Source organism: Neodiprion fabricii, chromosome 3, assembly GCF_021155785.1.
Source record: "Neodiprion fabricii isolate iyNeoFabr1 chromosome 3, iyNeoFabr1.1, whole genome shotgun sequence".
Classification (NCBI taxonomy): Eukaryota; Metazoa; Arthropoda; class Insecta; order Hymenoptera; family Diprionidae; genus Neodiprion; species Neodiprion fabricii.
In genome coordinates, this window is record NC_060241.1 from 20,418,302 (window position 1) to 20,435,197 (window position 16,896).

General features: G+C 39.6%; 2 protein-coding genes across 8 annotated transcripts in view; one reads left to right on the top strand and one right to left on the bottom strand.

Moving 5' to 3' along the window:
• LOC124178419 (protein Cep78 homolog) overlaps positions 1-14,601 on the bottom strand; it is a 26,135-nt gene extending 11,534 nt beyond the window's left edge. Inside the window, exon 1 of the mRNA XM_046561737.1 lies at positions 14,470-14,601. The gene's annotated coding sequence lies outside the window, so the exon portion shown is untranslated. The remainder of the gene's footprint in view (positions 1-14,469) is intronic.
• LOC124178415 (high affinity cAMP-specific and IBMX-insensitive 3',5'-cyclic phosphodiesterase 8-like) overlaps positions 1-15,624 on the top strand; it is a 21,480-nt gene extending 5,856 nt beyond the window's left edge. The window contains exons 2-20 of one of the 7 annotated variants that reach the window (XM_046561718.1): positions 1,798-2,207; positions 3,597-3,682; positions 9,481-9,540; positions 9,662-9,852; positions 9,943-10,002; positions 10,081-10,147; positions 10,252-10,419; positions 10,487-10,701; positions 10,816-11,051; positions 11,123-11,259; positions 11,810-11,914; positions 12,000-12,202; positions 12,365-12,643; positions 12,729-12,855; positions 13,118-13,261; positions 13,441-13,602; positions 14,485-14,614; positions 15,078-15,145; positions 15,304-15,624. In XM_046561718.1, coding sequence (XP_046417674.1) covers positions 2,093-2,207; positions 3,597-3,682; positions 9,481-9,540; positions 9,662-9,852; positions 9,943-10,002; positions 10,081-10,147; positions 10,252-10,419; positions 10,487-10,701; positions 10,816-11,051; positions 11,123-11,259; positions 11,810-11,914; positions 12,000-12,202; positions 12,365-12,643; positions 12,729-12,855; positions 13,118-13,261; positions 13,441-13,602; positions 14,485-14,614; positions 15,078-15,145; positions 15,304-15,384 — 2,634 coding nt within the window. In that variant the 5' untranslated portion in view covers positions 1,798-2,092 and the 3' untranslated portion in view covers positions 15,385-15,624. Of the gene's footprint in view, positions 1-1,797; positions 2,208-3,596; positions 3,683-5,764; positions 6,323-6,646; positions 6,698-7,438; positions 7,612-9,480; positions 9,541-9,661; positions 9,853-9,942; positions 10,003-10,080; positions 10,148-10,251; positions 10,420-10,486; positions 10,702-10,815; positions 11,052-11,122; positions 11,260-11,809; positions 11,915-11,999; positions 12,203-12,364; positions 12,644-12,728; positions 12,856-13,117; positions 13,262-13,440; positions 13,603-14,484; positions 14,615-15,077; positions 15,146-15,303 lie in introns of those variants that run through there. The other 6 variants (XM_046561719.1, XM_046561715.1, XM_046561714.1 and 3 more) reach the window with 6 other exon arrangements.
• Positions 15,625-16,896: the final 1,272 nt, after the last annotated feature.

Below are 16,896 nucleotides of genomic sequence, written 5' to 3' on the forward strand. Positions count from 1 at the left end.
ATGCGTGCAAACATATCCTCTATTATAAATTCTGGAATAAAATCGTCTAAACACTGTATTATAGGCACGTGATTATAGCGAACGACGCGAGGATCGAAGACCTTGCGTGTGTCGATGAAAGAAGTAAAAAAGAAAAAAAGGAGAAAAAAAAACACGAACGGAGGAGAACTTTATTTTTTGGGTCGATAAATTAACGCCACGTTGACGTTGATATCTGCTTTGGATCCAAGCTGTGCACGTTTTTGTTTACTTTATACGTCATCCGAAGAGTCGGCAGCTCCCTCTTCCTCTCTCTCTCTCTCTCTCTGTCTATTCTCCTAATTTCGATGATCACCTTCGTTATTATTATTCTTATTCAAACGATGTAATTCTATGGTATTTTTTCAAGTTCGGATTGTAAGTATTCAGAAAACTACTGCGATTCAACATTTCAACTTCAAAGCATCCGTTTTTTTTACCCAAAAAGTCATTGAGATAATAATAAGCATTATACCTCAAATATGAAAAACTAATGCAATAAACTCGCAACTTCCGAAAATCACAACAAATACTCGAACTGCGCGTTTTTAAAGTATTTTCTCCATACATCCTCTAACAATAAATTGCAAACAGCTAAATTTATCCGCTTATAGCCGCATCGACATGCAGACTTCGGTTGCAGTGCAGTGCAAAATATTTATGAACGGGTATTAATGCTTAAATTAATGCGAATTTTCACGGGTTCTATTTTTTCACTCTCTTCTTGATTCCGACAGGCCCGTTTTTGCGGCTCGAATTATTTGCCGAAATGACAAGATAGGAATTCGTAAAAGTGATGAAGGTTTTATGGTCAGAGAGCGATAGGTGCTCATCACCGATCAGTAAAGCTGTACCTGTATCTATCGTTTATTATGTACCCGAGCTTATCGCCGGTATCGACTCTTCGGCCGGAAAGTTTAACCAGACGCTGAGTTTTAAAACCAGTCGCTTTTCGCACGGTGATCCGAACAGACATGAATAACAGGAGGGGCGGGGTTGAAATTCCGAATTTGAAAAGTTCCGAAATTTTTGGCGGTGAAACTTGAAGTAAAGAAATCGAACTTTGAGGAAACATCAAAGTTTCAAAGTTCTGGAAGGACAAAATGCCGAAAGGACGTAACTCCGACAAGTCAAAGTACCGAAAGTACGAAAATGAGAAAATTTTAAAATTTTATTTTTACTTTCGGAATCCTGGTCATTCTGATTTTCGGTTTTTCTGATTTTTTCATACCCACTCGTTGAGTAAACTACACTGTGCGAGTATATTTTAATTTTTAGAATTTTACACTCGCGAAACTTTATTTTTTGGAACTTCGCTCTATCGTAACTTGAATTTTTGGAATCTCGCATTTCGGAACTTTGAGACGTCGGATTTCCGATCATTTTCAAGTTTCCCCACCAAATAATTCTGAATTATGCGCTTTCGGAACTTCAACCCTTCCCCTAACAAGATGCGGCGTGAACTATTACGAAACATTGAATTTTTACCGTAGATTTGCTAACATTTTCCTACATAAAATTTGATCCAATAATCACACGTTACATATCCTCTTCGAAACAAAAAGTACCACCGACATTTACATAATCTATTGCCTTAGGCTTACTCCTATTCCTGTGGTAATTATTATCAGAATTTTACGACACCGTTTCCTACAGTAACGAAAATATATACAATGCGGTGTAATAAACTCCGGGTTTAAATTAATCGCCCGCCACATGCAACGCACGTTTTCGAACGATACGACTTTCGAACGCATAAATATATTATTGGGTAAATAGGTTCACACGAGCATGTAACGAATACCGAATGAAGGGAAGAAAAATCGCGATTCGGATCCGAATGCAGCGGGCACGTAACTTGCACGCGTGTTTTCGCGTGTGAAAAAAAACATAAATTTTCAAGCGAGGAGGGAGTGATAAACAAAAAAGAAAACACAAAAATAAAGCAAAAGAGACAGTTATTGTACGGAGGTTACAAGTAAATATGTTACACATTGTGTGTACCCAATAAAGGACTATCGACAGAAATCGCGGATGAGGAAACCTCGCGGGTTAATTGTAATTACAAGCCTAGATGGTCGTGCCTTCGCGTCGCGGCTCCATGACATCGTCTGGGAGCAAGTTTTACATACCAAACGACGACGTGGACGACGTGCTGGGTATCAGCCAGCTTCTTTTCAACTATAACGGTAGGTGATCGGAGCCGAATACGCGCGGTGGGGGAAACACAAACGTAACAAAATAAAAATAAGAATGAAAGTTCGCAAAATCGCTTAACGTCTCGACTGAGAAAAAGAAGGATCACACCAATATGCTTCGCTTCGTGATTTATTTAAATAAAATTAATTTGCTTTACTGTTTTACTGTTTTTTTCATTAAAATGTCACAATTTTGTTCGCAAATTATATCCATTTTGCACTTACGCCATTTTCGACCCCTTCCTAGCCCGCCATTTTACTCCGTAATATTTTACAGTGTCTTCAAATTTTATAATTTACAACCAAATCTTATTCGGTAACGTTCAAGCTTTCGATTCATATCTGTTTTGTACTTTTAATATCGCAATTGTGTTTTTGATCAGCATTCAAAGTTAAAAAAAAAAGTTAACATTTGAAAGAGCTTGAAAAACTCGGAAAATTCCTTTTTTATTAAAAAAAAGAATCAATTACTCAAATTTTCGGAAAGTTTTTTTGCTCTCCTGAAAAATCATAATGATGGTACTGGCACCATTTTGCCATGTCACCCTTCAGGAATCGGGCGAAATACGAAATCATCTCTTCCTGGGCAGACTTTTGTTTTTCTCCCCCTTACTTTTGTTTTCAAGTTTTCAAAATTGCAAGTGTACGAACATGTACTTGATAAATTTCACATCAATCCCGGTATACCCATAATTCGATCGTATCATCCAAACGAACATGCATAATGTATCGGTAACACGATAATTTGAACAATTTTCTGGTACAACATTACAAAATAAAAACGCTACGATAATTTATTTACCTTTTTCAAGGTCTGACCCAATTTTTTCCTCGTCTTTTTTTTCTGGAAATTCAAAATTTCGACACGCTATTATACGCGTTAGTTTATATGTTGTACATGTGGTTATAAGCGTATACAACGGAGCAATAAATTACTGGGCCACAGAAGCGACGCGATCATACATCGAGAAACGTCACCTTGTATAAAATATTTATGGCACATACATTTTAGGATGAACCTGGATATATCCCTTCTAGCCACCCACTCTCTCCCATGCACATCTCCTCCCGCTGATAAGAATCGTGACGTCAATTCTTCTCCACTACGCATTAGATGGAGTACAATTTCCGATAACGTTGCCGTGAGCTATCGCGCTCGGGTTGGCTAGAAATCCCGTTGAAAGAAAAAAAGCGAAAAATCGAAAAAAGAAAGCAATCGGATCGATAATCAAGGGATTACTCTTGAAAGCTCCACTTTGATCCACTGTTTAACGTGCGAAGAATATAAATAATTGTCCGTTCGGAATTGAGAGTATAATCTACACCCATATCTTTGCAACGCGACTCATTCTGTAAAAACCTGCAACTTCTGTTTATCAGGATCTGAAGAAGAGGAATCAATCGCGGAGGGTCTGGAGTCCCGGATTCGTACCCTTCCCGAAGAAGATGGGGAGGTTTCCGTTATTGTGAGTAACATATTCTTGTCGCTTTAGTCGAGGGGCCATTAATTTAAAGGAAGTCATAAATTTGACAGTTGGAAATCAATTTAGTAACAGTAAATTAATGGAACTTATCGTCAATGACTGAAATATTCTTTGTTATTACGAGGAATCAATCGAGAGATAACTGAGCTCATTGGAAATCACTGCGAATCACTTGAAACCCCACGATGGCGCTGAAGAGATAGCGTGACAGGCGTTGAAAATCGTAGAAACCGTTGTAAGTCTTGCAGCGAGGGGGTATTCACTTTGAAGTTGCTGGAAGTTAGTTGAAATCGCTTGAAATCACGTGTAATCGTGTAAAATTGCATGAAATCACGAGTGTATTCACTTGTTGAAATCACCAACCACTTTGGAAAGCAGTCACTTGAAAATCGCTTGAAATAACTTTAAGTGAATCAGTTGAATTTACTTGAAATCGCGTGAAATCGTATGAAATTCCTTGAAATCATTGTAATCGCCTGTCACCCGATCTATGAGCGAATACCCCCTCGTCATGCGGTACAGACCGAACAGTTTTCATTCTTTAACGTTCTATAGATTTCTATCCTACCATTGGCTTACGTTGATTTCCAATGCTTTTCAGTCATTTATTCTAAATACCTGTGATTTGACTCAATCCGGAGATCACAGAATAACGCCAAGAACATCCGAAAACCAGCAGCATTCAAGGGTGACACTGGAAATCATTGAAAATGATTGGATAAGCTAGAGGTCAACAAGAATCATTCGAAATCGATGCCGATAAATTGTAATCAATCATTGTCAGTTGATTTCCAAGCGAATTGCCCCACGGATGTACCTTTCTTTAACGGCGTGCAGGCGCTTCTTCTTTTCATCGGAATCTCTCATTCTTTTCCTGTCTTTCGATTCAAAACACATTTTGAGAACAAGAAGTACGTCGGTTCTTTTCAATCCTCAAGTCCCCCATCAATCTAGGCTAAGATAAAACTAATAGGCCGTACAGGTATCAGCGTGGATCGTGAAAATAGCTATAAAGAAGAAGCTCAACTTGAGATGCGTAAACACGACGGGAAGCGACTCGAGACCTGGTTCATAGCGATTTTATAGTTAGTTCGCGAATGTACACAGTTTTGTATACTGGGTGATGCTGCGGCGTTTTCAGGGCACTTCGTTGCCCACCGTAAGCAACAGGAGTGTACGTTTTCCTCTTTCCTCATCAGCCACGTCCACGTTGTATACGCATTGGTATTCTGTTTAATCAAAGCGAAGCCTCGTGTTTTACGAACTAGAAAAATTATCGTCGTTAAATCTTTTATCTGCAGGACTTCGACGGAGTGTAAATATTTTCTCTATAGGAGAGTTAAGAGTCGGATGCGCGGTTGGTGAAAATTCCCAGATGCAACCGTGTAACGAAAATCGCGTAATAGAAATTTCTGTAACGATCTAGGAACGAAATTTTAATCCGTGAAAATCTGGGATCGATTACTGATCCGCGAGTAATGCATCTGGGAAAGTGTGAAACGGGGTGTAATCGCGACGATTACGAAAAGTGTGATCGAAGGATTGTTATTCATAGCAAGAAACTATCATCGATAACCGCACATTTTTATTATAGACAATGATAACGAACCTCGAGCTTCGTATCAGCGGTTCAAATAGATATCTATCATTTTAATCTTCAATAACTTGGAGCGCTTGGTTGTTTGTTGTTGCTGATTTAAAAGCAGGTACAAAACGACTAGAAAACCGATGTACCGATCCAAGGTACCTTGTATCTATGGGCACAGATGATCGTTGATCCTGTCCGCGTGACAAGGCTTATAGATATACGTTACGGCATTCGGGGAAGATTGGATCCGGAAAGAATAAACGAGAACAAGTGAAAACAAAAACTGTCTAACGATCAATTAGCGAAGATTTTGAAACACAATCGCATGACGTATCTCCGATACTGTATTATACTCGGAGGTTTAATCAGTGGCAGGTATATAGGTATCAACTTGTAGATTAGAGACATAAAGAACGTACGTCGAACATATCAGTGATAAAGATAATCAGCACGATGGTTGATAAGCGGGAGTTGGAAAGGGTCAATTTAGAGCCAGTTTAAGGAGTAAACAGCCATCGGCGAGTGCGTGAAACGCCAGAGTCCTGACGAAACAGTATTAACGCTAGATTCCGCGCAAATCGGTGCGTTTACGGATCAGGTGCAATGAGTTGAGGTGGAAAATCGGCGATCGAGTAGCAACCCTGACTGACCGTTATCCAGGAGTGTCGAGAGCTAGTGTGATCGTTGGGTTTTATGGAGCGTAGATGAAGAACGCCAATACTTTGGCACTGAACCGCGCTCCTCGGTCGTCGACCAGGAGCGTCCAAAGTTTTCAGTCATTCGCGGATGTCGACCGCGAAGAATTGGACGGTAACGCCGGCATGCCGGACACGCGGCGTCAGACGAAGCCGATACTTTACGTATACGGTCCTACGGAAAGTGAAAATCCGAACACTAGTATCGAGGACAGTGATACGTGGTTCACCAGACTGATACCTGGTATCTGCACTCGACTAGCCGCCACCTGCTGTCAGAGCAGATACGTCATGGAGGTCAAGGAGCCCGCGATCCCCATCGTCATACCAGTAACATACGTAAGGAGCCTGCTTCCGGTTGCACACTTTTCCCGTTTGGGAGAAAAAAACAAACAAAAAAAAACAAAAAAAAAAAAAAACCGGAGCTGGGAAAAAAACGAGCGCCTTTTCTCACCCCTCCGTCGTTTTTCTTCTTTTCTTTGATCGAGCCAGCAGCGCTCTGTCCTCGACTATTCGATTTGGGGTCCGCATTCTCAAGTGACAAGATGTTGCGACAGAGTTAAATTTGCCCAGACGCGTTGAACTATCCGCTCTTCCTCCTGGCCTCTTACACGAGATAAAACGTAGAGAAACCTCAGGCACTTGTGTCTAGATTCAGTGAGACGCTTAACTGTCGGTATGACGCTGCAGGCCGAGGAAAAAAGAGACAGTATGGTATTCGTCTGAGAGAGTAAATTTGGAAAAAATTTTCACGGTTATATAAGACCAAAGGCTGCACGTGGATCTGTAATAGTAGTAATAGTAGTAGAAGTAGTAGCAGTAGTAGTAGTAGTAGTAATAGTAGTAGTAGTAGTAGTAGGAGTAGGAGTAATACCAGTGATAATGTTTACTTAAGGTGCACGCCAACGAAACAGTCTTCGTTTACGCTCTTTTATCTTGGCCATACATCCTTCCACCGTTTTCCCTCTCTTTTTCCCACTTTGATACTAGTGTGCTTTTTTTTTTTTTATCAAGTGGAAGTACCCTGTTCAGTTTCTATTCTTGATTTACCTCAGCAACTCATTTTCTACGTTATGTATATTAATTTTTCCCCTTTTCTCACTTCCGAAATTTCTTGTGGTTTCCTAGAGCAATTGATTCGACTTCACCCCTTTGCTTTGCTAAAAATGCGCTTCTGATTATTTTTCTGTCATCTTATCACATGGACTTTTCGATGCAGTTTCGTATCATCCATGATCAGCACCTGCCTCAGTAAAGAAAAGTTTAGCTGTCTCTGAAGTATTTATGAACAATGAATCAGGGCAAGCTTATCGAAGTAAGATACATGAAATCAAGAATCTATTGTGAAAATTACGCATTGCACAAGCTTGTACCTTACTATTGGTTCTAGTACCTTTTTTGGGATAGTGCTTATCAGTGCTGCCGGTTTATTTTAATGTATTTAAAAGTAATTGTAGATCGAGTGGATCGTAATCCCAAGGATTAGGCCATTCATGGTTATCAACTAGTGCACGTATTAAAAACTGTGTGCCGAATGAGCGACGAAAAAGAAGACAGTAAAAGGCCACAGGGGGATAAGTAGGGTGAAAATGCCTCTTGCAAATATCGTAATGACATTTTATGGAGAAGTAAGTACCATCAAAATACTAAGATCCTCTTAGTAGCAGGCCTCAATCTCAATTGGTTTTCGATAAGAATAAAGAATCTACAGAATGTATAAATTTTAAATGTTACTAAGGGAGTGAAGACCGTTCATAGACACAATGGATAAATTTTTAGCTCAATACGTTCATGATAGAAATAATTATTCTCTTTCAAATTTTTGTTTTCTACCGCGTTACTTTTCGAGAAAAATTATGAAACTATTATTTTTACATTCCTTATAGATTGGTCAATAACTAGAATTTTTTTTAGAAATTTTCGTAACGGCACGCTGTAGTTAGAAAAAATGAAACACCCTTTTTCTTATCGGAAAAATTGAATTATTTAATGGGTTTCAGTCGTATTATTACTTTATAATTGATGTCATGAAATGATTTAGTTACGTTGGTGAATGGTGAATGTAAATTCCATTTCTGCTCTCAAAAAAATTGGTGTTCAAACTTGAAACGTGTTTTTCGAGAAACTATGTTTTATAAAACTGCGCGCACGCTATCTCGAGCTGTAATCGATGAGTCGACTCGAAATTTACTACTGTTCAGAGAGATAGATGTAGATGGTGGATCATCAACGGAGAATCCACGAAATCAGCGATAAAGGAGAAAAGTGGGTAAAGTGGGTTGTTAATTAAAGATTTCTCACGATTAATAACAATTAAACGATATACTTTATTCGAGATAGCGATACGAACTGTATCGCGAGAGATCAGAACGACAACTAAGGCTTTACGAAATCGAGAGAATACATAGGTGATACATAAATATGATTTTACGACAGTCGACGATGTACATGAAATGTGCAATTGAGTTCTTTGAAGTGTGATACGCGAATGAAATATGAACGTAATGAGTACGAGACAACAATTCAAATTAAATTGTCACGACTTCGCTTATACTTTGCCGAAATAGGTACACCGTATTCAAAGCAATATTACTTTTCAGCCGAAGAACCATTTTTTTCTTTTCATTTTTTATCAAACAGTTGTTAATAATAATGCAACGTATTCTTGAGCCGAAAACGTCGAAAAAATTTCAGGAATATCTTTTCGGCACCAAGGAAGAGAAAACCTTCGTAAGCCAAAAACTGATACAATGTACTTAATGTGCATATTTTTATTTTTTTTTTCTTATTGTCAAATCACCGATACGCGCGATATAATGTAAACCGATTCGCCGCGCACGAAAAATATCGAAAGTCGCGAAGAGACGTACTTTACCGAATTGCATTCTATTGACAATAAAAATTGCTGGACACACTCCTCAACGTGTACATGAGTTGAATATTAAAAAGACTTTCATATTGCATCGGTAGTTTTTCCAAAATTAACTCCTGAAGATTAACCCTTTTCGATGTTCGTCACGACAGGGTAACCCTTGATAAGTCAATTTTTCTTGAAAAAATTGTTGCTAATTTTTATTTTACTACGGTGTACCATTAGGAAAAAAAACAAGTTGAAAAGAAAAGTTTAGAATGCAATAAATTTTTCAATCATGAATTTATTGAGCTAAAAATCTATCCATTATGTTCGTGAAAGTTCTTGACTCCCTCAATAACACATTAAATTTTTAAACAAATCGGTCAAATAAATTCTAGGGAAAAAATCATTTTACATATTTCAGTTTTCTCTATTTTGCTCGAAAACCAATTGAGATTGTGGTCTGATACTTTCGGGATATTAATATTTTAACAGTACCTACTTATCCATAAAATGTCATTATGATATTCGGAAAAGGTATTTTTGCCGTGCTTATCCCCCCTACGGTCTTTGCCTGCACATCGACTTTAATAAACATGAAAAAATTACACGTACGAAACGAACTTATTAATTCCGATTTCAGAAGGGACCTCAAGATTTGAAGTCGAATCTACTGACATCATGGAGCCCCAGCTCGACCAAGGTAAAAGAAAAAAAAAAAAAAAAAAAAACAAAAACAAACGTAACGAATTTCACGGTAACCCGATGCTTAAAGGGTGTCTGGTAATTTTCATGAAATTAAAATTCCCATTCACACGACGAAGATAATGTTGGTCTTCGGGCGGGACGATCACCAATCAGAAGTATTGGGATCGGCAGCGAAGAAACTAGGGTGGTCGGTGACTTACTCAAGGAGCACAGACACGGCCCTCGAGACCTTCCACAGCCGCGGGCATGACATTGTCGTGATAGATCACCGGGGATCTCGAGGAATAGATTCCGATTCTCTCTGCAGGTCTGTTGACGTGCAGGTACCACCTCAATCGTGTCCGTCACTAGCAAAATGATTTACTGTAGTACAAGCTTGATTTTTTCTTACCGATAGATCGATCAGGGCTTCGGGCGTCAATCCAAACACAGTGATCGTCGCTCTCGTTCGAAAGTCGTAAGTAAAATACTTCTTTGCTCGTCTCATTCTTCTTCTCCTAGTTTACTAAACGCGATTTCGCGACGTCGTTTCCAGGTTCCTCATCAACGCGGATCAGGACCAGATCATGACGATCGGACTGATGGGTATCGGCTTCAACAGAGTGAGTACTGCGAGCTAGCCGGTTTTTTCTAAATCTCTGATCGTAGTAAATTGATGATCGCTGCATTGCAATTAACTAGCGCACATCGGATGCTTTCTCGACAGACGCTCCTCGAGTGCTCCCAGGAAAATCTTCTGGCCAACGAACTCGTCAATATCCACGCAAGCGAACTCCAGCCCAGGTTGCACCTCGCCGCTTTTCACGCGCTTTACGTAGCCGTCGACAGGTGCAGAGACATGGTCCACGTAACCAACGACCGCCACGTTGTCCAGGTGAAATCTCAAGACCTCATCCGATCGATAGTCCGGTACTCATGTTTTTCGTCTTCTTTTTTCACAGTTTGCAAACAAGGCCAGCGAACGTTTTCTCGGTTACAAACCGGAAGAGCTTCTGGGCAACAAAATAATGGACATCGTGTCCTCCGACAACTTTGTCTTAATGGATCAGCACCTTCGGCGAGGCAGAGAATGGGAGGGTAACATGAACTGCAAGAGAAAATCGTCGAAGACGATCACCATCAACTGCCGGATAGTCCCTTTTTCCGCCTCGGGCAGGTGCGTCGTACGTATAATATGAACATAGGCTGAACATCTGTCGTGTTAGTATAATCAGTCGCAAGAAGATCGTTCTTCCGTCCTGCTTCACGATCGTCCAATCTGTTTAACCAGGACACCGACCCACTACATTTACGTCCACGACACCACCTACCTCCTCGAAAATATGGCAATTGGTCCGGGCAACACTGGGACGCAGCAAATGCCCAGAGGAAGCGTTCACTCGCTAAGAAGAGGATCGTTCGACGTCAAGTCGACGGGGAGTGAGAGTAAGGCGCCCGATCTCCAAACCCGATTCAGTTACCAGCATGTCCCGATCGAAAATCAGTGCCAATGCGAAAATGCACGCAGTGAATATTAATCACCCATTCAGCTGGTTAAGAATGCCCGTAACCGAATAATGAGCATCGGTTTATTTCAGCCCACAGGCGATCCAGTTTTACGAAAATTCACAATTTACCACTGGAAGCACCGATCACTCGTGTCATCGGTATACTCTCAACCGCACTAAACGACATGTCGACGACGAGTCCGGAACTCGCGCTGCAGATGTACAAGGTGCGTTATACAGCAGCTAGGTGACGACGTTATAAAAGAGAGAATATTATGTCTGATAGCGAAGTTTTTGTGATAACAAGGGTGAATAATATTCAACCAAAGTAGTTTTTAGGTATGATCGTCAAGCGGAACGAATATTGTTACAATGTGTTGTTAAAAAAACCGACGATTCGAAGTAAAAAAATTCTCTTCAAATTCGAAACAAGTTTCGTCAATCACGACTCATGTGTGTGTACGCAGAAAATATTGTATCCTGAATCCCAGGAAATCGGTTTCATCAGTTTGGATGAAAGTAGGACGGAAAATCAAGTATTGGGTGGAGATGATTCGTGAAACTTTGCAGGAATTTACCATTTCCGGTTACCGAATAGCCACGTTTCTCAAATTTTTCAATAATTATTTCAATATATCCTAAGTTACCAGAGGAATGGTTCGACCGAATCAAACTAAGCTATTGAGAACTACTAATGCGATCATGTCGTCATGCCTATTGCGAAAAATGTAAACTTCTGAAGTGGTCCGGCTAAATTCACTTCTGTTCTCTTCGTAGGCGATCGAGCTGCTTAAGGGCACGGAATTGTACACGCCACAGCTAAGGGAGGATACCAGAGGATACGATCCGGTCACCGAAGACCTCGTCGGCGCTCTTTTAGCGGTGAGTGAAAATCGAGTCGGCGATAATAAACTCTTGACGTGCATCGATGGGTGAGAGTAATTGTGCTTGATTTATCCATGTGCAGTCTCCGGTCTACGCGAGGGACTCGAGAAGGTCGTCAAACGACTCCGTGAGTCGGATACCAACGAGCAAGACACTGACCAATGCCTCTGCTCATCGCATGTCTCTCAAGGGTTACAGGCCACCCCAAGAAATTCACGACATGATGGAGAAGAGTCTCGACTGGGACTTCGACATATTCAAACTAGAGGTTCTTTCCTGCGGAAGGTAGAGTAGAGGTGGTCAGGCATGCACGCTGGTCTGGCATCGAAACTTTTCTTGTATCATTGTAATTCACTCTGATAATGTAATTAGCACCTGACAGTTCTTTGGGGAAATTTTTTCATTCCTGAATCTTGCTACATACGCTTAATTTTTTCGTACTCTCAGACCGCTCGTTTACTTGGGGATGAATCTTATCGGACTCTACGAAGGCCCTGCGACACTGGGCTGCGACGAAAAAACGTTTTTCAACTGGCTCACCCTCGTCGAGATGCATTACCACGCAGACAACAGTTACCACAATTCGTCGCACGCTGCTGACGTCCTTCAGGCAACCGCCAAGTTCATGCGATCCGAGAGACTCAAGATGATATTCGACCCGCTCGACGAAGTCACGGCTCTGATAGCCGCCGCGGCTCACGACATAGATCATCCGGGAAGATCGAGGTAAGCTGGAGACGAGGCTTCTGACATCCAACGATACTTTTGATTGAGGAAGTGTGTAAAGATGACAATATTTTTACCATTTCAGCCAATTTCTCTGCAACGCTAACAACAAACTTGCAATTTTGTACAACGACTTGGCGGTTCTTGAGTCGCACCACGCTGCCCTTACTTTCAAGCTCACGTTGGCCGACGACAGGGCGAATATTTTTAAGGTAATTATCGCGTTTTTGCGTTCAATTCTAGTAACTGTTCAGAAATTTCTCCCACGTTCCTAACTTCGCCGAAGTGCAAAATCACGAAGTGAATCAAAAAATATTTTGCACTCGAGGAACTGCGTGTGAATCGAGTTCATTCATTCCAAAAATTGTAAGAAATTGTGTGTAAAAACTCGTGATCATTTGCGCCATAAGAAATTTATGAATAATCGTGAAATCTATTTTTACCAGGATTGTTATTTAAACTATTGTTCTTCAGGGCTTGGACAGAGAGTCGTACAAAGTGGCAAGGCAGAACGTTATTGATATGATTCTCGCTACCGAGATGACAAGGCACTTCGAACACCTCGCGAAATTCGTCAACGTCTGCAGCAATCGAATGGCAGGTGACTCACAGTCCGAGGTATCTCTTATGCCTTCGTTCTACACTGTACTTGCTGTATTATACTTCTTACTTGAAGAAACAAATCGATGAAGTCAGTTTTGATATAAGCGAGAAAAATACGGTGAAGTGATTTCAACGAGTTGCCATATCATCATAAATGCAGTTCGGAATGTACCGTATTATTGACTTTCTTTCAGCCTGTTTCCGAGGTTATCGACATGACCGTACTCCTTCAACCAGAGAACATTACCCTGGTTAAAAGAATGATGATAAAATGCGCGGATGTATCCAACCCGACTAGACCGTTGAAGGCTTGCATTGAGTGGGCGAGGCGAATCGCTGAGGAATATTTTCGGCAGGTATGAAAATACACTGCCAAACATGTTTTCTTTCCAATCTTGTTTACTCTCAACTAAATCATCCCCCCTGATTCTAATTTTGAACTGTAAATTGGGCATTCGACGTCTAATCGATCTGGTTAAAACCCTCACTCTCTTATACCGGTCAAACTTTATGAAATATTTTCGTTAGTTGTGTGATTCTTTATAGAATTTTATTCGGTGATGTTTACATGTTGCTGAAAGTCTTATACCGAATACTCATCTGTTAGTGTAGAAAAACGTGTGAAAATTATATCGTGATTCCGAGTTTAGATGATAAGCGATGAACTTTTTGCTAAAATAATTTCTGAAAGAAAAATAATTCCAATTTGTTGGCACATAAAAATCACCTTGCGAATTCTAAGGACAGAGACACGATACAAAACACGTACGCAATCAAAAGTTCTTTTCGAAGGTTCTATCGGTGTATAAAAAGACTGTATTAGAAGAATACAGTTCTGAGTAAATGACACCATTTTGCATTCAGACTCTGTATCGATTCATAAAATCTTCAGAAACCATGAAATAAAGAGAACTTTTGATTGTGTGCCTTGTTTCCTTTGATTTCGCCGACTGCTCGTTATGCGTTGACAACTTATTCTTTTTTTTCCTGAGAAATCAATTCAGCAAATCATTCATACTTTTCAAGTACTAAATTCCGGCCCGCGATGAAACGTTCTCACGTTTTTCTACACTAGCAAAGGAGTATCCTCCAAAATTTTCAGTGAAGAAAGTATGATGTTCGAAAAATCTCAAAGCTAAGGATAAGATTATTGTTCAGGTCAATTACACGGGATTGCCCCAAATACACCCGCTAAATTTCCAAATAGTCACACGTACACATACCTGTAATATTTTCAGACGGACGAAGAGAAGCAAAACGGGATGCCGGTCGTGATGCCGATGTTTGACAGACTGACGTGTTCCATACCCAAGTCGCAAATTGGATTCGTCGACTTTATAATCAATGACATGGTCGAGGCTTGGGACAGTGAGTAGAGAATTTACTTAACAGCAACAAATTCGTGAATACGACAGAACTGTGCTTACAATTGAATGAACAGAAACATAATGAACGCCGCGCAGGGTAGCGCCACTAGCTTATTCATTCTCGCTGCGGATAATTAACCGAGCACTGTGCTATGCGGGTTGCCTGCAACAAGGGGCATCGAGCCATTATTTATAATGGGTCGTTCCTGGAAGCGCATCATTAGGACCCCGGATTATAGGCAATTCGGAATATAAGACCATTCTGAGCAGCTTAATGTGTACCGTACGGCTGATGTCGCTCTGGCGAAACTCGGTAGTGCTTAGAGTGGACTTTGTACCCTGAATTACGTATAACAATTTGGGGTCCTTGTGTTGCGCATCCACGAAAGGAATATTTTAGAAAATATATAATTGTCGAAGGTATTTATTGATTCGATATTTCACATCGTTTATTCACGTTTCAGCATTCGTTGACATGCCCGAATTAATTAGTCACATGAGACTGAACTACGATAAGTGGAAGGAATATCAGGTACGCAACGTTATATTTGAAATGCACACATGAATTATTTATACGAATTACACAGCGGTTAGCAGTATGATCAATTTTAATAATCAAGTGTAAAACAACACCACGTTTAATTTGAATTATTTAAAACGTGATACTTTTTTCTGAATTCTAATTCGCAGGAACAAGGAATATCGACGCTCCAAGATATTGAAAAACTGCAGACATCGCCAGAACTGCAAATACCGCGACGAACTACGTAATACTATATTTGGATAATGAATTGAGAAATCTGACGAGTGGCGTAACTTATGAAATGCGGGACATCGATTAATACTCTGAATACCGCTTACTCCCCGACAACTGGTACACGGCACATAGCATACCGCCATCAGACACGAATATAAAATGAAATAAATATACGTTTGTAAATTATTTTCGTATTGTCATACGTACTCTATAAATAATATATACACACACACATATATATATGTATATATATATGTAAAATATATATACTATATGTTGATTATTCATTTCAAAATTTCCCTTATTCGCCCATGTTATACTTTTCATAAACAAACAACCGGCGTTTTTATTTCAAGTACTAGGTGCAACTGGACTTGGTAGAATATAAAACTATTAAAATTATACACTGAAATGGCCGAGCGATAAATGAAACAGTTGAACTTTCTTCTACTCCTTTATACCGTCAAGATACACTATAGAAATGCGTAATATTCCGTACATACCGTTCAGTGAAAAAGCTAGTACAAGCCATTGCAATTTTTTTGAAAACCACGTGCTATCATCGGTATATCAGTTTTTGAGATATCGAGATTTGATTCACATACCTTGTATAAATCGTCAGCCGCTGTACGTCGACCCGTAAACAAGACGACCGACATGAAAAAAAGTGAGTAAATTGACGAACAACGAGGAATGGATATTGTATTGAAATAAAGACACGGAACACACCGCACCGTGATGAGATATAGGTTTATCAACTTTATTACCATACCAGCCAAAACAGATGAAACTGATGGATTATTCTATTAAGTAATTTTATAAACTGCGATTAGTTTCATGCGGAATATTCAAAATATGTTTATATATGTATAGCAGATGACACAAGTTTTACATATGTAGTACGTATAGGTATATGTATCAATTGTATATTGACCGATACAAGTATCTCAGCAGAATGATACTCATCTAACGAATTTCAATCGTTAATTCTCGACGCGTGGTGAATCGATACAGTTGATATAATTCTTAAGCCATTTATAGATCTCCGAACGTTTGCCAATCAATCACTCAATGCTCTATTCCGTATACTGGACGATAATACAGAGACATATCTAACATTATTAGGACGAATGTTTGAATTATAATAGTTTACGAAATGGGAAAAAAAAATTATAATATTATTTACGGATTGATGAAAATTATTATGCTAATTAGGTACACACAACTTTATCCTCGACTACATGAAATAGAAATAATCCGCACTTAATAGTAAAACGTAGAGTAATTATATTTTAATGGTGTTGTATATTGTTGTCATTTCTCTTGGTTTTGTTTTTCTTTCAGACACATGTCATAGCTTTTTTAGTTGTTTTTCTTACAAGCAGTCGTTGTTTTAACAGGGCAACCGTCACTCTGCACCAAATTCAACGAAGATTTCTTTCAATCAAATCAAATGTCTTACCGATTAATGAAATATTATCGATTAGGTTACGATTAGATGTTGTTATTAGACAGAATCATGCAGA